General features: G+C 41.8%; 1 protein-coding gene across 1 annotated transcript; it reads left to right on the top strand.

Annotated features, from left to right (window-relative positions):
• Positions 1–17,695: 17,695 nt before the first annotated feature.
• Positions 17,696–19,797, top strand: LOC123058095 (uncharacterized). Its single transcript, XM_044480918.1, has 3 exons — positions 17,696–18,088; positions 19,225–19,342; positions 19,433–19,797. The coding sequence occupies exons 1-3, from the start codon at positions 17,763–17,765 to the stop codon at positions 19,634–19,636; spliced, it is 648 nt and encodes a 215-aa protein (XP_044336853.1). The 5' UTR covers positions 17,696–17,762; the 3' UTR covers positions 19,637–19,797.
• The last annotated feature ends 1,600 nt before the right edge of the window (positions 19,798–21,397 follow it).

Raw genomic sequence — 21,397 nt, 5'->3', positions numbered from 1 at the left:
ATTAACCATAATATTATCTAGGAGTTTGGTAGCTTCTCCTAAAGTGATTTCCATAAAAGTGCCTCCCGCGGCCGAATCTAAAAGATTTCTAGAAGCAAAATTTAATCCGGCACAAAAAAATTATATAATCATCCATAAATTCAATCCATGTGTAGGGCAATTACGTATCATTAATTTCATCCTCTCCCAAGCTTGTGCAACATGTTCATGATCAAGTTGCTTGAAATTCATAATATCATTTCTAAGAGAGATGATCTTAGCGGGAGGAAAATACTTAGAGATAAAAGCATCTTTGCACTTATTCCATGAATCAATACTATTTTTAGGCAAAGACGAAAACCAAGCTTTAGCATGATCTCTCAGCGAAAAAGGAAATAGCTTAAGTTTAACAATATCATTGTCCACATCTTGTTTCTTTTGCATATCACACAAATCAACAAAGTTGTTTAGATGGGTAGCGGCATCTTCACTAGGAAGGCCAGAAAACGGATCTTTCATGACAAGATTCAGAAAAGCAGTATTAATTTCACAAGATTCAGCATCGGTAAGAGGAGCAATCGGAGTGATAATAAAATCATTATTGTTGGTATTGGCAAAGTCACACAATTTAGTATTATCTTGAGCCATCATGACAAGAAAGCAATCCAACACACAAGCAAACAATAAGCAAGCGAAAAAGAGGCCAGCGAAAAAAAGGGCTAATGGAAAAGAGGGCGAATAAAATGGCAAGGGTGACATGGGGGAGAGGAAAACGAGAGGCAAATGGCAAATAATGTAATGCGAAGGATAAGAGTTGTGATGGGTAGTTGGTATGTCTTGACTTGGCATAGATCTCCCCGGCAATAGCGCCAGAAATCCTTCTTGCTACCCCTTGAGCACTGCGTTGGTTTTCCCTTGAAGAGGAAAGGGTGGTGCAGTAAAGCAGCGTAAGTATTTCCCTCAGTTTTTGAGAACCAAGGTATCAATCCAGTAGGAGACCACGCGCGAGTCACCTCGTACCTACACAAACAAATAAGAACCTCGCAACCAACGCGATAAAGGGGTTGTCAATCCCTTTACGGCCACTTACAAGAGTGAGATCTGATAGAGATGAATAATAAGATAAATGTTTTTGGTATTTTTATGATATAGATTGAAAGTAAAATATAGCAAAATAAAGTAGATTGGAAACTTGTATGATGGAAAATAGACCCGGGAGCCATAGGTTGCACTAGTGGCTTCTCTCAAGATATCATAAGTATTACGGTGGGTGAACAAATTACTGTTGAGCAATTGATAGAAAAGCGAATAATTATGAGAATATCTAGGCATGATCATGTATATAGGCATCACGTTTGTGACAAGTAGACCGAAACGATTCTTCATCTACTACTATTACTCCACACATCGACCGCTATCCAGCATGCATCTAGAGTATTAAGTTCATAAGAACAGAGTAACGCCTTAAGCAAGATGACATGATGTAGAAGGATAAACTCATGCTATATGATGTAAACCCCATATTTTTATCCTCAATGGCAACAATACAATACATGTCGGTTTCCTTTCTGTCACTGGGATCGAGCACCGAAAGATTGAACCCAAAGCTAAGCACTTCTCCCATTGCAAGAAAGATCAATCTAGTAGGCCAAACCAAACTGATAATTCGAAGAGACTTGCAAAGATAAACTAATCATACATAAAAGAATTCATAGAAGATTCAAATATTGTTCATAGATAAACTTGATCATAAACCCACAATTCATCGGATCTCGACAAACACACCACAAAAGAAGAGTTACATCGAATAGATCTCCAAGAGAATTGAGGAGAACTTTGTATTGATATCCAAAGAGAGAGAAGAAGCCATCTAGCTACTAGCTATGGACCCCGAAGGTCTAAAGTAAACTACTCACACATCATCGGAGGGGCCATGGAGTTGATGTAGAGGCCCTCCATGATCAATGCCCCCTCCGGCGGAGCTCCGGAAAAGGCCCCAAGATGGGATCTCTTGGGTAGAGTAGGTTGCGGCGGTGGAATTAGGTTTTCCTGGTGCTCCTGGATGTTTGCGGGGTACATGGATATATATAGGAGGAAGAAGTAGGTCGGTGGAGCAACGAGGGGCCCACGAGGGTGGAGGGCGCGCCCTCCTACCTCGTGGCCTCCTCGTTGATTGCTTGACGTCCACTCTAGGTCCTGTGGATCACGTTTGTTTCAAAAATAACATTCCCGAAGGTTCCATTCCGTTTGGACTCTGTTTGATATTCCTTTTCTACGAAACACTAAAATAGGCCAAAAACAGCAATTTGGGTTGGGCCTCCGGTTAATAGGTTAGTCCCAAAAATAATATAAAAGTGTAAAATAAAGCCCATTATCATCGAAAACAGATAATATAATAGCATTGAACAATCAAAAATTATAGATACGTTGGAGACGTATCAATGCACATCCTTGTTTTTAGGCCTTTCCAGAGCAGTTCACTAATGATTACCTCTCAACCCACCTCTATGGTTAGGAGGCGAGGAAGGTTTTCATACAACACCCACGGTTCAATATTGAAGTGTTCCTGAAGAGGACAAAGGATGGATGGTCAATCATCCATGGGCACTGGCCTGAAGTTGCAAAGACCTTCAACATGAATGAAGGCTCAATATCCGCCTTCAGCTTCAGCAGTTTTCCAGATGAGATGCATCTATCTATATACCGTCTATGATGCTAATTTCGAAAGGTTCTACATGTTGCACGTGAAACTTGATGCTGGTGCAGTTGTGTAATGGGGTAGCTGAGTGCTGAAGCTATATCATGTTGTACTCTGATGTATTTCAATTATGAAATTATGTTTCCTTAATATGGAAATGAAATATATTATGTGCTTAATATGAATGTCAACTAGATTAATAAATGGATTATTAATAATAGGGAAATTAGCATGCTAATGGCGAATTAGCCTGCTAATTGGGTTTTGCTATTTCAAACGGTTCTTGAAAAAATACCATGGGCGATGACCTCAGGCAACGCACACAGTTTCTAGGAATAAACCGTGTTGGATCAATGAACAATCACACACGACTTTCTCTTGAAAACTGTTTGCGTTAGGCCACCTTGCGCAAACGTTTACCACATAAAAACTGTGTGTGATGGACAGCTTTTGCCACGCAGTTTCTTGTACGGACCATATGTAATACATTCAATAACGCAAACGATTTAACGGGAAAATTGTGTGTGATGTACCTTTGAACGGAAACATTTTCCTTGGAGCAACTATGTGGGATGTACATACAAACGGAAACGTTTAGCGGGGACTGACTGTGTGGGATGTACTTGTGACTGGAAACAATTTTGCCGTATAATTGTATTTTTTTAGCTCTACTGCACGTATTTCCATATTTGAGCACTCGCCGGTCGCACACGACCCTATTTTGCCGAGCGTGTGTGCCAGGAGGGCATATCCCTGACGGTTTTTGGGTCGTGTGGGAAGGATCCCCCTATCGCCCACACTCACTTAGCGACGGTTCCAAATGACATCGCGGAAAGGGGTTAAAAACTGTTTGTTTAGGACTGACACATACCAGTGCCGCATAAAAATTTTGTATGATCATCCAAAGATTTAACCCATGAGTTGGGCAATTCCTTAGCATCATTTTCATCCTTTCCCAAGATTGTGCAACATGCTCATTTTCAAGTTGCTTGAAATTCATGATCTGGGTTCTAAGGGAAATGATTTTTGCGGGCGGAAAATACTTAGTGATAAAAGAATCTTTGCACTTATTCCAAGAATCGATACTATTGCGAGGCAAAGAAGAAAACCATTTTTTGCAGAATCACGCAAAGAAAACGGAAATAATTTCATCTTCACCACATCATTGTCCACATCTTTTTTCTTTTGCATATCGCATAATTCCACGAAGGTATTAAGATGGGACGCGGCATTCTCATTAGGAGTGCCGCAAAATTGATCTTTCATAACAAGATTCAGCAAAGCAGTATTAATAGCACAAGTCTCCGCACTAGGGGCGGGAGGAGCAAGCGGAGTGGCAATAAAATCATTGTTGTTGGTATTTGAGAAATCACATAACTTGGTGTTCTCTTGAGTCATGATGACCACACAACAAGATTGCACTCAAAAATGTATCCGGCAAGAAAACGGCAAACGGAAAAAATGCGAATAAAATGGCATTTTTTTTGTGAAGTGGGGGGGGGGAGGAAAACAAGAGGCAAATGGCAAATAATGTAAATTGCGAGGAGATGAGATTTGTGATTAGGAACCAGGTATATGTTGAAGATCCTCCCCGGCAACGGCGCCAGAAATTCCTTTTGATGTCGCTTGAAGCTACATCGTTATTTCCCCAAAGAGGAAGGGATGATGCAGCACAGCGGTGGTTGGTATTTCCCTCGGATATGAAACCAAAGTTATCGAACTAGTAGGAGAACCAAGCAACACAACATAAACAGCACCTGCACACAAATAACAACTTCTCGCAACCTGACGTGTTAAAGGGGTTGTCAATCCCTTCCGGGGTACGGCGCCTCAAGATAGGCAAACGGACGTGAGGTAAATTTGTAGTAGATTGATAGATCGAACAACAAATAAATAAATAAGAATAAATTGCAGTAAGGTATTTTTGGGTTTTTGGTTTAGTAGATCTGAAAATAAACGCAAAGGAAAAATAGATCGTAAAGGCAAATAATGTGAGAAAAAGACCCAGGGGTCGTAGGTTTCACTAGTGGCTTCTCTCGAGAAAAATAGCAAAGCGACGGGTGAACAAATTACTGTTGGGCAATTGATAGAACTTCAAATACTCATGATGATATCCAGGCAATGATCATTACATAGGCATCGCGTCCAAGATTAGTAGACCGACTCCTGCCTGCATCTACTACTATTACTCCACACATCGACCACTATCCAGCATGCATCTAGTATATTAAGTTCATGGAGAAACGGAGTAATGCAATAAGAATGATGACATGATGTAGACAAGATCTATCTATGTAGAGATAGACCCCATCGTTTTATCCTTAGTAGCAATGATACATACGTGTCGGTTCCCTTTCTGTCACTGGGATCAAGCACCATAAGATCAAACCCACTACAAAGCACCTCTTCCCATTGCAAGATAAATAGATCAAGTTGGTCAAACAAAACCCAAATATCGGAGAAGAAATACGAGGCTATATGATATCATGCATAAAAGAGATCAAAGAAATTCAAATGCTTTCATCGATATAAAAAGAGATAGATCTGATCATAAACTCGAAGTTCATCGGATCCCAACAAACACACCACAAAAGAGTTACATCATATGGATCTCCAAGAGATCATTGTATTGAGAATCAAGAGAGAGAGAGGAAGCCATCTAGCTACTAACTACAGACCCGAAGGTCTACAAAGAACTACTCATGAATCATCGGAGAGGCACGAATTGAGGTGGTGAACCCCATCCGAGATGGTGTCTAGATTGGATCTGGTGGTTCTGGACTCCGCGGTGGCTGGATGAATATCTCGTCGACTTCCCTAGGGTTTTGGGAATATTGGGGTATTTAGAGAGCAAAGAGGCGGTCCGGGGGGGCCCGAGGTGGGCACAACCCACCAAGGCACGCCTGGGCCTCCTGGCGCGCCCTGGTGGGTTGTGCTCCCCTCGGGGCACCCCCAGGTGCAGTCAAGGCCCGTTGTGTTCCTTCTGGCCCATAAAAATTCTCCGTAAAGTTTCGTGGCATTTGGACTCCGTTTGATATTGATTTTCTGTGATGTAAAAAACATGGAAAAACAACAACTGGCACTTGGCACTATGTCAATAGGTTAGTACCAAAAAGTGATATAAAATGACTACAAAATGATTATAAAACATCCAAGATTTGTAATATAACAGCATGGAACAATCAAAAAATATAGATACGTTGGAGACGTATCACATCCCACTGTCGTCTCAACAGCCTTCCCTAGACATCAAAACCTTCCGATCTACACTACCAAGGCCCAAGTCGACACACTGCCACGGCGACACGACACCCCAAAGGGCATCGAGGCCGAGGGAAATGTCAATCTGGTCGGCAGGAGCAAAGAAATCAAAACCATAATCTTTGCCTCTCAGCATCCTCTCTCACGCTGAAACCCTTCCATGAGATACTTATTTCAGTTTGAATATAACATAAATTTTGGGATGTTGTTGAGACCTTACTAAATAACTAGTTCTGGGTAAAATCCAAGTTAGCAAAATTTGTGTTATTTACTTTGATCTTTATTAGTTGTTTATTTTCTTTTTGGAGAGAAGGTCTTGATTGGTTCAACCAAGTTACTTATCAAATTGTGAATTGGTCGGTTAAACATTGAATTGAGTCTCCCGAAGAAAAGACTCCCATGCGATTAGGTTTCCTCCTCCCACCGTTGGCGCCATTGTCGACCCACCCCACCTCCGATGGCCTTTGGATCATGGAGGTGCGACGGAGCTTGCCCCCTCCCCCTCCTCCCGCACTGGTGGGAGGGGTCCCTCTCTCGTTCTTGTTAGGTTCAGCATCTTGAATAGTCCGTGTGGCGGCGGCAATGTCCTTGGAATAATGCCTCCCATGTTTGATCCCCGCTCTGATGATGCATCTAGCGTATTCAAAGGGCATGTGGAGGTATGTTTCGTTGGATCTTTGGAGATTTGGTCGATGCTAGTCATTAGTGAATCTATTTGGATCAAGTTTTCGCCCATGTGTTTACACGTGTCAGTGTTGTGAACATCGGGCGCCCACAAACCTTCTGGTGCATGACCAACAGTGGCCTCGTTGGGGCGAGAACTCCAAGATATCGGCATGATGAAGCCATTCAGAGCCGAGACGGCTTGCGATGAACGGCGGCGCCCAAGCCTTCCCCTGAGAACGTCCAAAGTACACAATCCAGCTAGGGAAGACTTCCTTGGGAATGCTCTGCGCGGGCCGGACCCCTGGGCCACGGAGCCCGGCCCATGGGGTACCTAATGTGCGCACACCGTGATGGCCCGTCCAAGCGGCGGCGAAGGCCAAGAGCTAGCCAGCCGCGTGGCGTACTGAGGGCACGTCCCTGAGCAGTCTTGACACGTCGCATGCTAAAATCCCTTTTACCACGCACAAGACACCTGTTACAGTGTGTGGCGCTTTAATAGGAGGTAGTTTCACCAAGTGGTGATGATGGGACGGACGTTCGTTCCCAAACTTAGGAGAAAAAGACACATACCCTCGCATTTAATGTGATAGGTACGTGGTAGGCACCTCGTTGTATCTACGATGCTAGTCTCACTTCCTAGTTGTTGTAGTGACCCCTTCATACTATAAAATGAGGCCCAAGCTACGATAGCAATGGTTGGACCCAGAAGCAATTAGAAACTAGCACACAGTTTGTCATCTCCCTTCCCGGGATCGCCGAACTACTTCACCACCCTTGTAATATCAATTCACCATATCAACCAACCAAGCAGGAGTAGGTATTACGCATAATGTGGCCTGGACCTAGGTAAACATTGTCGTCTCCTGATCATCAGCTCCATCAACGCAATCTCAGCACTTGTAGCATCATCGCCGAACAAAACAAAGGGGTAGTCTCCTGCCCCTGGTGTGGCAAGTGCCCCACGAGCACGTGATGACCCACAAGTATAGGGGATCGCAACAGCTTTCGAGGGTAGAGTATTCAACCCAAATTTATTGATTCGACACAAGGGGAGCCAAAGAATATTCTCAACTATTAGCAGTTGAGTTGTCAATTCAACCACACCTAGAAACTTAGTATCTGCAGCAAAGTGTTTAGTAGCAAAGTAATATGATAGTGATGGTAACGGTAACAAAAGAGTAACGAAAGCAAAGTAATGTTTTTGATATTTTGTAGTGATTGTAACAATAGCAACGGGAAAGTAAATAAGCGCAAACCAATATATGAAAAGCTCGTAGGCATCGGATCAATGATGGATAATTATGCCGTATGCGGTTCATCATGTAACAGTCATAACATAGGGTGACACAGAACTAGCTCCAATTCGTCAATGTAATGTAGGCATGTATTCCGAATATAGTCATACGTGCTTATGGAAAAGAACTTGCATGACATCTTTTGTCCTACCCTCCCGTGGCAGCGGGGTCCTAATGGAAACTAAGGGATATTAAGGCCTCCTTTTAATAGAGAACCGGAACAAAGCATTAGCACATAGTGAATGCATGAACTCCTCAAACTACGGTCATCACCGGTAAGTATCCCGATTATTGTCACTTCAGGGTTAACGGATCATAACACATAATAGGTGACTATAGACTTGCAAGATAGGATCAAGAACTCTCATATATTGATGAAAACATAATAGGTTCAGATCTGAAATCATGGCACTCGGGCCCTAGTGACAAGCATTAAGCATAGCAAAGTCATAGCAACATCAATCTCAGAACATAGTGGATACTAGGGATCAAACCCTAACAAAACTAACTCGATTACATGATAAATCTCATCCAACCCATCACCGTCCAGCAAGCCTACGATGGAATTACTCACGCACGGTGGTGAGCATCATGAAATTGGTGATGGAGGATGGTTGATGATGACGACGGCGACGAATCCCCCTCTCTGGAGCCCCGAACGGACTCCAGATCAGCCCTCCCGAGAGGTTTTAGGGCTTGGCGGCGGCTCTGTATCGTAAAACGCGATGAATTCTTCTCCACTATTTTTTTCTCCCCAAAAGCAGATATATAGAGTTGGAGTTGGAGTCGGGAGGTCTCCAGGGGGCCCACGAGGTAGGGGGCGCGCCCTAGGGGGGGCGCCCCCCACCCTCGTGGAAAGGGTGTGGGCCCCCTGGTCTTCATCTTTGGCAAGGATTTTTATTATTTATTGTAAGATATCCCGTGGAGTTTCAGGTCATTTCGAGAACTTTTGTTTTCTGCACATAAAACAACATCATGGCAATTCTGCTGAAAACAGCGTCAGTCCGGGTTAGTTCCATTCAAATCATACAAGTTAGAGTCCAAAACAAGGGCAAAAGTGTTTGGAAAAGTAGATACGACGGAGACGTATCAACTCCCCCAAGCTTAAACATTTGCTTGTCCTCAAGCAATTCCGTTGACAAACTGAAAGAAATAAAGAAAAACTTTTACAAACTCTGTTTGCTCTTGTTGTTATAAATATGTCAAGCTAGCATTCAAGTTTTCAGCAAAGATTATAACTAACCATATTTGCAATAATTCTCAGGTCTCATGATTACCCATATCAATAGCATAATCAACTAGCAAGCCATAATAATAAATCTCGGATGACAACACTTTCTCAAAACAATCATAATATGATATAACAAGATGGTATCTTGCTAGCCCTTTCTGAGACCACAAAACATAAATGCAGAGCACCTTTAGAGATCAAGGACTGACTAGACATTGTAATTCATGGTAAAAGAGATCCAATCATAGTCACACCCAATATAAATTAACAGTGATGAATGCAAATAACCGCCGCGCTCTCCAGCTAGTGCTTTTAATAAGAGGGTGATGACTCAACATAAAAGTAAATAGATAGGCCCTTCGCAGAGGGAAGCAAGGATTTGTAGAGGTGCCAGAGCTCGGTTTTGAAATAGAGATAATTAACATTTTGAGCGGTATACTTCCATTGTCAACATAACAACCAAGAGATGGCGATATCTTCCATGCTACACACATTATAGGCGGTTCCCAAACAGAATGGTAATGTTTATACTCCCCCTCCACCAACAAACATCAATCCATGGCTTGCTCAAAACAACGAGTGCCTCCAACATACATCAGGTCCCAGGGGGAGTTTTGTTTTGCAATTATTTTTGATTTAGTTTGCATAAAGCATGGGACTGGGCATCCCGATGACCAGCCATTTTCTCGTGAGTGAGGAGCGAAGTCCACTCCTCTTGAGAATAACCCGCCTATCATGGAAGATACAGGCAGCCCTAGTTGATACCTGAGCTATTCGAGCATACAAAACAGGATGATTATTTGAAGGTTTAGAGTTTGGCACATACAAATTTACTTGGAACGGCACGTAGAAACCGCATATAGGAAGGTATAGTGGACTCATCTGGAATAACTTTGGGGTTTAAGGGATTGGATGCACAAGAAGTATTCCCGCTTAGTACAGGTGAAGGCTAGCAAAAGATTGGGAAGCGACCAACTAGAGAGCGACAACAGCCATGTACATGCATTAAAATTAATAAACATTGGATGCAAGCATGAGTAGGATACAATCCACCATGAACATAAATATCGTGAAGGCTATGTTGATTTGTTTCAACTACATGCGTGAACATGTGCCAAGTCAAGTCACTTAAATCATTCAGAGGAGGATACCACCCCATCATACCACATCATAACCATCTCAATAGCATGTTGGCACGCAAGGTAAACCATTATAACTCATAGCTAATCAAGCATGGCACAAGCAACTATGATCTCTAATTGTCATTGCAAACATGTTTATTCATAACAAGCTGAATCAAGAACGATGAACTCATCATATTTACAAAAACAAAAGAGGTCGAGTTCGTACCAGCTTTTCTCATCTCAGTCAGTCCATCATATATCATCATAATTGCCTTTCACTTGCACGACCGAACGATGTGAATAATAATAAGAGTGCACGTGCATTGGACTAAGCTGGAATCTGCGAGCATTCAATAAACAGGAGAAGACAAGGCAATATGGGCTCTTTTGTCAGATAAACAATAATGCATATAAGAGCCATTTCAACAATTTAATCATGGTCTTCTCCTACTGACCCCCAAAGAAAGAAAATAAATAAAACTATTTACACGGGAAATCTCCCAACAAGCAAAAGAAGAACGGGAAATATTTTTGGGTTTTCTTTTTTGATTACTACTACAAGCATGGAAAGTAAATTAATTAAAAGCTACAACTATTTTTTGGTTTTTTAAGGTTTATTAAACACACAAGAAGAAAGCATAAAAAGAAATAAACTAGCATGGATGATACAATGAAAAAGTATGAACACCGACATCTAGCAATGAGTGTGTGTGAACATAAATGTAATGTCGGTGAGAAATACGTACTCCCCCAAGCTTAGGCTTTTGGCCTAAGTTGGTTTATGGCCACGGGTGGCCTGGCTGATATCCATAATAATAGTTGGGGTCGTACGGTGATGAGGAAGAAGAAGGCTCCGATTGCCACTAGCTGGCAATCATCTCCGGATCCCACTGATAGTTAGACTGTCGTGAATGATCAAATTGTGGTTCCGGTTCTGGCTCCTCGGCTGGTGCAGGGTTCCGGTAGGCGTGAATAGCCGTCAACGGAACAAGGTACGTGCCTACAGTCAAATCAAACAAAGAAGGAGCAGGCAAGGTAATAGTCTCAGGATGATGTTTATTAAAGAACAATTGATATTTAAGCTCTCCTACCCTATTCTTAATAATAAAATCATGTGCCACCATACTTTTATAATCTATATAAACATGAGGCAGCACTTTTTCTTCCTTCTCAGCATGCATAATAGGTATGTTAAAATGTGCAGGTAGGCGTGTAGCATAGATGCCTCCAAAGATGAGACCCTTAGTACGGTTCATACTTAAACTCTAGCAATAACACCGCCCATACTAAAAGAGTTATCACCATATAAGCCGTGGTGCAAAATAATAATATCAGGGATACTCAGGTTTCCACAGTTTCCGCGACCAATTAAGCAACGACTAGCAAATAATGCAGAGTAGTGTAAAACAGGAAACTGTATGCTAGTGATTCGTGCATCGGAAACCTTCCTTGTTTCCCCTACAGTGATAGTGTCAATAAATCCCTCCACATCATCACGATATGGTTCTTCTGTCTTGCCCCCAAAAGGGACTAAACAAATCCGACAGAAATCATAAAGTGACATCTCCTTATGCTCATCGTATAAATGAAATTCCACCATAGGTGGTGAGTTCTTAAAATGAAAATGAAAGTTTTGCACAAAGGTATTTGTGAGCAAGAGATACTGATCGCATTGGTCGTGGAGGAAAGCGGTAAGGCCTGCAGTCTGAGCCAACTCATGAAAATCTTCATAAATCTCGGTTGCTCTTAAGAAATCCTCGGAAGGCCATTCACACGCCCGAACCTCCGCGGTGCGTGGCAAATTATACTTAGGCTTCGGTGCCTTTTCCTTCGAGCTTTGGCTCGATGAGCCCATCAATAATCTCCTCATCATTTTTTGAAAAAAATCTGAAATTTTTAGTAACTTCAAAATAAAAGTAAACCAAACTCAATAATATTGATAGCAACCACTCCTACAAGTGCCTAGGGCCTATATCATGCATCAAAACTACTTTTGACCATATAAATTTGACATGCAAGCACAAGAACAGGGTCACCTAAGTAGCAAATTTTTTCAATGAATAAAGCACTAGAACAAAAACTAATTGGACCAATGGAGGAGTCACATACCAAGGAACAATCTCCCCAAGCAGTTTTGTGAGAGGTGCTTTGAGCAAGGAGATCGAAAATGGCAGCAAAGAGGGCTGGAACTCGTGCTTGAGTTGGTTTTTTGTGTTTGTGGGAGGAAGAAGAAGAGGATGGGTGCAGGAATAAGTGGACGAGGGCCACCATGGGCCCACGAGGCAGGGGGCGCGCCCTAGAGGGGTGGGCGCGCCCTCCACCCTCGTGGCAAGGTGGTTAGCCCCCCTGGTGTGTTCTTTGTTCCATAAATCCTCAAATATTCTAGAAAAAATCATATTTAATTTTCAGGGCATTTGGAGAACTTTTATTTTCAAGGTATTTTTATATTGCACGGATAATCAGATAACAGACAAAAAATATTTATTTTTACTTTATTTAACTAAATTAACAGAAAGTAAAGTGGGGTACAGAAGGTTGTGCTTCTAGTTTCATCCATCTCATGCTCATCAAAAGGAATCCACTAACAAGGTTGATCAAGTCTTGTTAACAAACTCATTCCGATTAACATGAAACCGGAGAAATTTCGAATAACACTAGGTTACCTCAACGGGGATATGCACATCCCCAATAATAAGTATATCATATTTCTTCTTGACAGTAGGAAGAGGAATTCAAAACCTCCAAATATAATCGATGGAATTTTTCCGATAGAATTGATACTATGAACTTGAGGTTGTTTCCTCGGAAAGTGTACCGTATGCTCATTACCATTAACATGAAAAGTGACATTGCCTTTGTTGCAATCAATAACAGCCCTGCAGTATTAAGAAAAGGTCTTCCAAGAATAATAGACATACTATCGTCCTCGGAATATCAAGAATAACAAAGTCCGTTAAAATAGTAACGTTTGCAACCACAACAGGCACATCCTCACAAATACCGACAGGTATAGCAGTTGATTTATCAGCCATTTGCAAAGATATTTCAGTAGGTGTCAACTTATTCAAGTCAAGTCTACGATATAAAGAGAGAGGCATAACACTAACACCGGCTCCAAGATCACATAAAGCAGTTTTAACATAGTTTCTTTTAATGGAGCATGGTATAGTAGGTACTCCTGGATCTCCAAGTTTCTTTGGTATTCCACCCTTAAAAGTATAATTAGCAAGCATGGTGGAAATTTCAGCTTCTGGTATCTTTCTTTTATTTGTAACAATATCTTTCATGTACTTAGCATAAGGATTCATTTTGAGCATATCAGTCAATCGCATACGCAAAAAGATAGGTCTAATCATTTCAGCAAAGCGCTCAAAATCCTCATCATCCTTTTTCTTGGATGGTTTGGGAGGAAAAGGCATGGGTTTCTGAACCCAAGGCTCTCTTTCTTTACCATGTTTCCTAGCAACAAAGTCTTTCTTATCATAACGTTGATTCTTTGATTGTGGGTTATCAAGATCAACAGCAGGTTCAATTTCTACATCATTATCATTACTAGGTTGAGCATCATTATGAACATCATCATTAACATTTTCATTAGGTTCATGTTCATTGCCAGATTGTGTTTCAGCATCAGACATAGATATACCATTTGGATTATCAGGTGGTTCAGCAATAGGTTCACTAGAAGTTTGCACAGTTCTATCATTTTTCTTTTTCTTCTTTTTAGAAGAACTAGGTGCATCAATTTTATTTCTTTGAGAATCTTGCTCAATTCTCTTAGGGTGGCCTTCAGGATACAAAGGTTCCTGAGTCATTCTACCAGTTCTAGTAGCCACTTTAACAACATAATTATTTTTCTTACTATTCATCTCATTGAGCAATTCCTTTTGAGCTTTAAGTACTTGTTCTACTTGATTGGTAACCATAGAAGCATGTTTGCTAACAAGTTTAAGTTCACCTCTAATATTAGCCATATAATCACCCAAGTATTTAATCATATCAGCATCTTGTTTTAATTGTCTACCAAAATAAGCATTGAAGTCTTCTTGCTTAAACATAAAATTAACAAACTCATCCAAGCATTGACTAGCAATTTTAGTAGGAGGGATTTCAGCTTTATCATATCTATAGAGAGAATTTACCTTTACTACCTGTGTCGGGTTATCGAGGTCTGGAGGTTCTTCAATAGGGTAAGGATTAAGATCATATGTTTCTTCAATAGGAGGTAAATTCTTAACATCTTCAGCTTTAATACCTTTTTCTTTCATAGATTTCTTTGCCTCTTGCATATCTTCGGGACTGAGAAATAGAACACCTCTCTTCTTCGGAGTTGGTTTAGGAATAGGATCATTAATTGGAGCAGGAGCTGGCTCGGAGCTGGCTTAGGAGGTGCCCAATTATTTTCATTTGTCAACATATTATTCAATAAGATTTTAGCTTCATCCGGTGTTCTTTCCCTGAAAAGAGAACCAGCACAACTATCCAGGTAATCTCTGGAAGCATCGGTTAGTCCATTATAAAAGATATCAAGTATTTCATTTTTCTTAAGAGGATGATCAGGCAAAGCATTAAGTAACTTGAGAAGCCTCCCCAAGCTTGTGGGAGACTCTCTTCTTTAATTTGCACAAAGTTGTATATTTCCTTTAAAGCAGCTTGTTTCTTATGAGCAGGGAAATATTTAGCAGAGAAGTAGTAAATCATATCCTGGGGACTACGCACACAACCAGGATCAAGAGAATTAAACCATATCTTAGCATCACCCTTTAATGAGAACGGAAATATTTTAAGGATATAAAAGTAGCGAGATCTCTCATCATTAGTGAACAGGGTGGCTATATCATTTAATTTAGTAAGATGTGCCACAACAGTTTCAGATTCATAGCCATGAAAAGGATCAGATTCAACCAAAGTAATTATATCAGGATCAACAGAGAATTCATAATCCTTATCAGTAACACAGATAGGTGAAGTAGCAAAAGCAGGGTCAGGTCTCATCCTAGCATTTAGAGATTGCTTATTCCATTTAGCTAATAACCTTTTGAGTTCATATCTATCTTTGCAAGCTAAAATAGCTAAAGAAGCTTCTTGATCAAATAAATAACCCTCAGGAATAACAAGTGATTCTTCATCATCACTTTCATCATCATAATCAGATTCAATATTTTCAATCTCTCTAGCCCTAGCAAGTCGTTCCTCGAGAAAATCACCAAGTGGCATAGTAGTATCAAGCATAGAAGTAGTTTCATCATAAGTATCATGTATAGCAGAAGTAGCATCATCAATAACATGCGACATATCAGAACGAATAGCAGAAGCAGGTTTAGGTGTCGCAAGCTTACTCATAACAGAAGGTGAATCAAGTGCAGAGCTAGATGGCAGTTCCTTACCTCCCCTCGTAGTTGAGGGATAAATTGTTGTCTTAGCGTCTTTCAAATTCTTCATAGTGTCCAGCAGATATAAATCCCAAGTGACTCAAAGAATAGAGCTATGCTCCCCGGCAACGGCGCCAGAAATTAGTCTTGATAACCCACAAGTATAGGGGATCGCAACAGCTTTCGAGGGTAGAGTATTCAACCCAAATTTATTGATTCGACGCAAGGGGAGCCAAAGAATATTCTCAAGTATTAGCACCTGAGTTGTCAATTCAACACACCTGGAAACTTAGTATCTGCAGCAAAGTGTTTAGTAGCAAAGTAATATGATAGTGATGGTAACGTAACAAAAGAGTAACGAAAGCAAAGTAATGTTTTTTGTATTTTGTAGTGATTGTAACAACAGCAACGGGAAAGTAAATAAGCGTAAACCAGTATATGGAAAGCTCGTAGGCATCGGATCAATGATGGATAATTATGCCGGATGCGGTTCATCATGTAACAGTCATAACATAGGGTGACACAGAACTAGCTCCAATTCGTCAATGTAATGTAGGCATGTATTCCGAATATAGTCATACGTGCTTATGGAAAAGAACTTGCATGACATCTTTTGTCCTACCCTCTCGTGGCAGCGGGGTCCTAATGGAAACTAAGGGATATTAAGGCCTCCTTTTAATAGAGAACCCGAACAAAGCATTAGCACATAGTGAATACATGAACTCCTCAAACTACGGTCATCACCGGTAAGTATCCCGATTATTGTCACTTCGGGGTTAACGGATCATAACACATAATAGGTGACTATAGACTTGCAAGATAGGATCAAGAACTCTCATATATTGATGAAAACATAATAGGTTCAGATCTGAAATCATGGCACTTCGGGCCCTAGTGACAAGCATTAAGCATAGCAAAGTCATAGCAACATCAATCTCAGAACATAGTGGATACTAGGGATCAAACCCTAACAAAACTAACTCGATTACATGATAAATCTCATCCAACCCATCACCGTCCAGCAAGCCTACGATGGAATTACTCACGCACGGCGGTGAGCATCATGAAATTGGTGATGGAGGATGGTTGATGATGATGACGGTGAGGAATCCCCCTCTCCGGAGCCCCGAACGGACTCCAGATCAGCCCTCCCGAGAGGTTTTAGGGCTTAGAGGCGGCTCCGTATCGTAAAACGCGATGAAATCTTATCTCCTATTTTTTTCTCCCCGAAAGCAGTTATATAGAGTTGGAGTTGGAGTCGGGAGGTCTCCAGGGGCCCACGAGGTAGGGGCGCGCCCTAGGGGGGGCACCCCCACCCTCGTGGCAAGGGTGTGGGCCCCTGGTCTTCATCTTTGGCGAGGATTTTTTATTATTTACTGTAAGATATTCCGTGGAGTTTCAGGTCATTCCGAGAACTTTTGTTTTCTGCACATAAAACAACATCATGGCAATTCTGCTGAAAACAGCATCAGTCCGGGTTAGTTCCATTCAAATCATACAAGTTAGAGTCCAAAACAAGGGCAAAAGAGTTTGGAAAAATAGATACGACGAAGACGTATCAGCACGCACTCAACAACAGGTTTGATCCTTCCAATGTATTACTCTAGTGTGTTGGTCTTGTGGGGCCATAGCCCGGCGAAAGGCCAACTATCTACTAGAACAAGGTTTTCCCCGCTCCGATAAGGGAGGGGCAATGACGGCGGCACGATTTCGTCTCGCTTAAGTGCATGTAACGTTGCTCGTGATCCATGGACTTGATTGTAACTTGTATTACCTCTAGTGTTCTCTTTACTGCCATGATAGATTATGAATAGATCGAAAGTTTTTCAAAAAAAAACATTAAATTGAGTAGAACATAAGACTTTTTTCCAAAAAATATAAATAACTGAACTGATTCTTTGAAAATAAAATTATGCAAGGAAAATTCTATAACGCATCCCCTCAAAAAAATTATAATCAGCATCTATACTGAATTTTTGGAAATCAGAAACAGAAAGGGGGTCCTCAATATTGAGTTCTCATGAGACATGAAAAACTGTGAGATCTGCCCATAGAATGTTGATCGGACGGTTAAGAACCACAGCCGGAGATGTCTCCCTGTTCCCCATCTCAGGCACACAAGCCCTAAACCCGTGCATGGCATTCGCCGCCTCTCGCCGTCTCTCCGCCGCCGCCGCCGCCGCCGCCGCTCCGAAACTCTCCTCCCTCTTCACGCCCCGACCCATTCCTAATCCTAAGCCTCGCCCGCTGTCGCCGGAGTCCGGCGATGATCCTAGGCGGCGGAAGGCGAGGCCGAGATCAAGGCACCCGTGGGGGGAGGATGCGGCAGCGCTGCTCCGGCGGCTTCACGAGGGGCGATACCTGCCGGGACCCTACATCCCGGATGCGCCGCATGTAGTATCCCCCGACGCTGTCAAGGCCGCCGCCGAGCGGTTCGGCAACGATCACCAGGTCGTCGCCAAGTGAGTTCTGATTCTCGTATTGTTTGTAACCTTGGTCTTATAGCATCCTCGACAGTTGGCTCAGATGGATACTTCGTATGGTAGAGAGATCATGGATGCTATTAAGTGCCATGAAATATTCAGATTTGGAGAGCTAAGTGGCTGTGTTTTAAGGGTCTCGGTTGTCACTAGCAGTCCATTTTTGTTGCATCTTAGGAACATTTCTGGAAAAAAGATAGTACTCCCTCCGTCCCAAAATAAGTGCCGCTGATTTAGTACAAAGTATGTTTGGCCTGGAATGGTGGATGAATTATATTACTGATTTCATTGGCCTGGGAAAGTATGTTTTCGGGTAAAATATCCAGGAGAAATAGCACTATGTATTTGTGTAGCTTGACTTGAATTGGAAATTGAATGCTCTGGGGTTCTGTCTACGACTTTTAACATTGACTTTTATCTTTGGCATGGCAAGGCATCACATTGTGATTCTAGCAATGAATTGCTTTCTTTTGCTCCAGAGAGATTGAATTTGGTAGTTGTAACGTGTATATTCGAAGGCATCACTCGACAACAGATCATTGATTCATTTCAAGCGACTAGATTAATTAGAGATAGTGCAAGAACCAAATTTATGCTCATGTACGATGTCTGTTTGAAATACCATCTCTGAGCTAGATCTTATAACCCTTGTCGATCAGTGTGCTGGCCTGCTGGAGGAGAACATGCATGCTTCTATTTTGTCGAAATGCGTTCATTATTCCATCTATATGGTCTAATCTTAGGTACATTTGTAGAGAACAGCATCTTAAGAAAAACTAGTGGATTAATGATTTGCAGAGGATCAATTGTTTTTGAAAGTGGGAACTCTTTGTGTTCAATTTGCAGTGGATGCTGCCATGGCAAGGTTAATGGTGGTTTTGGGCCTTTAAGGCATATTGCATCAACATCTTCGGAAACAATATTGATCTTGTTCCCCATGTTTGCTGCCTTTGTTTTATCACTGAATAATGTGAAAAGGCAGCTGCATAGTTCTTTTTTGTGTGTGTGAACTAATGTGTTTTATATTATTAGCCGAAGGTAAAAGGCAGAATAACATGGCAGAACTGTTACAAATCACTTGATTCATCTGTCGTTGAACCTTTTGCTTGTCACTGCAGATGGTTGTCGGGAAGTGACTTGAAGAAGGTAGCATTGTTTGGCTGCCCATCTGTCGAGCGAAGAACAGTTTTTGCATCAAAAAGATTACGAGCTTTCTTCAACTTGCCAGAAGAGAAAGTATGCAATTTTCAATTCGGTAGCTTCAGTAGAAGAATTTGTTCTCAACGCATGCTTGAGATTTCCCTCTTACATGTTGTGCTCTTTCAGGTATGCAGCTCTTGCAAGATAAGAAGTTCATGCCAGTTTATTAACCAGGAGGTGCCTAGGTATGATAAAGTGATCTTGTCAGATACTATGAGGATCCTTGCTTTGTTTGTACTGGATGCATATCCTGAGCCACTACAGGTTACTGCTGAAGTAAAAGCTAGTGTTCGCAAACTTCTCAAGGACACCATAAATCTAAGCATTTAAGTTCTTTGAGGGATAATTTTTAATCAGTTGAGGTACTGTGTATATGTCAGGTATACTTAGGTTCATTTTCCCACTCTTCTTTTTTCTTTTGTACCTCGAGCAACCATTGTAACATGATCTGAATCAAATAATAGAGTTGATGGCCACATTTATTTGGAGCAGATAGCTGACGGTCATGTTTCATTCAGACAATACCTGAGAGTTCGACTGCTGACCTCGTTGGATATTTTTTCTCTTTGTTTTTTACCAATATGTGGCGTGTAGCTAATGGTGAAGCCCTTAATGTTATTAGCTTAGCGTGGTGTAAATATATTCTATTTGTGCTTGATTGTTCAACTTCGGAAAGGTATTGTTCCATCATGGCTCTGGTTTATGGGACAGCTTGGTACATTTTTTCCTCTTATGTCGACAGAATAATTCAGCTTCGTAGACATGCCTCATCATGCACGGGGAGTTTGCCTATCAGTTGAGAGTGACTGATATCAAACAAACTGATTACACAATGGTTCTTTCCCCTTAGCCATTCTGCATATTTGTCAAGATCCTTTTTGCTCGAGCATCTTGTCTCTGACAATGCTGAGGCATGCTTGTTCGACATTGCTTGCGTTTCTCAGTCCATTGTACCTGTTCCAGTGTGTGTTCATGACCATTATATTAAAACTACTCCCTCTGACGCAGCCTGAAGGGAGTACTAATATCTTGTACTCTCTTCGTTTCTAAATATAAGTCTTCTAGATATTTCAATATGGACTAGTACATATGTATGTATATAGACGAATTTTAAAGCGTAGATTTACTCATTTTGCTCCATGTGTAGTTTATATTAGAATCTCAAAAAAATTATATTTAGGAACGGAGGGAGTATGATGGGACGGGGGAGTAGTTGATATCATTTACTATTTGCGGTTTTCTTTTATCCGTGTGTGCTATTTAGCTTAGCAAAAGTATATTCCACATGGACGTCGCCGACACTTCCAGCATGGGCACTACAGCACCAGATTCCCAGTGGGTTTGCTGTTTACTGATCATTGCAGTGCAGCGAAGTAACTCGACCTGGTTGATATTCACGGAGAGGCAGATCACCCTGAACCTGAAGCAAGGCGGTTCGCCGGGCAAATAGTCCAGCATCAGTCTGATCTCCACGTGATGTTCATTACGCAGCTACATGCCAATGCAATTTAGTTTTTTGACATAGGTACAGTCTTCAAACCTGCACCTCGAAAAATCTGGCCTCCCTCCCTTCATCATCCACCAGTCAGTCATCAGGAATTCAATTAAAAAGGCCTGACCACGTATGCGCTTAGCCGGCAGTACTTTTGCTAGAATAATTATAGTCGAGGCAGTGCCGTTCATGTGCTCTGGAGGCTCCAATTGGCACCGGATCTCCTTATCCACCCCAAATCTGGAATTCCGGATGCGCACGCGGGCTCGTTGTTAACGGGAGCCAGTAGAAAGCCGGAGCCCCTTTTCGAGGAATGCACCGTCACTTTCTCACCACCTTTTTCTCTCAAGATACGTACGTACGTTCCCCTGTAACTGTGATGCATCCTTAACATCGGCAAGTTAGCTTTGTACTACAAGAAACCGAGAACCGTTCAAAGAGGTCGTTTTCAGCGCGGTGCACGCCACTGATGATCGGAAGAAGCTCGGTTTCTTGCCCCTCTGCGCCTGCTTCCAGGTAACTGCGCATCGTCAAGCCTAAAACGCCCGGCTTTCGATCCAGATCTCAGCTCTGTGGGCACCGTGTAGTCCTGTGGCTTG

This window comes from Triticum aestivum, chromosome 3A (genome assembly GCF_018294505.1).
Source record: "Triticum aestivum cultivar Chinese Spring chromosome 3A, IWGSC CS RefSeq v2.1, whole genome shotgun sequence".
In the NCBI taxonomy this organism is placed as follows: Eukaryota; Viridiplantae; Streptophyta; class Magnoliopsida; order Poales; family Poaceae; genus Triticum; species Triticum aestivum.
The sequence above is the reverse complement of the archived record's forward strand: the minus strand, read 5'-3'. Positions and strand labels throughout refer to the sequence as shown.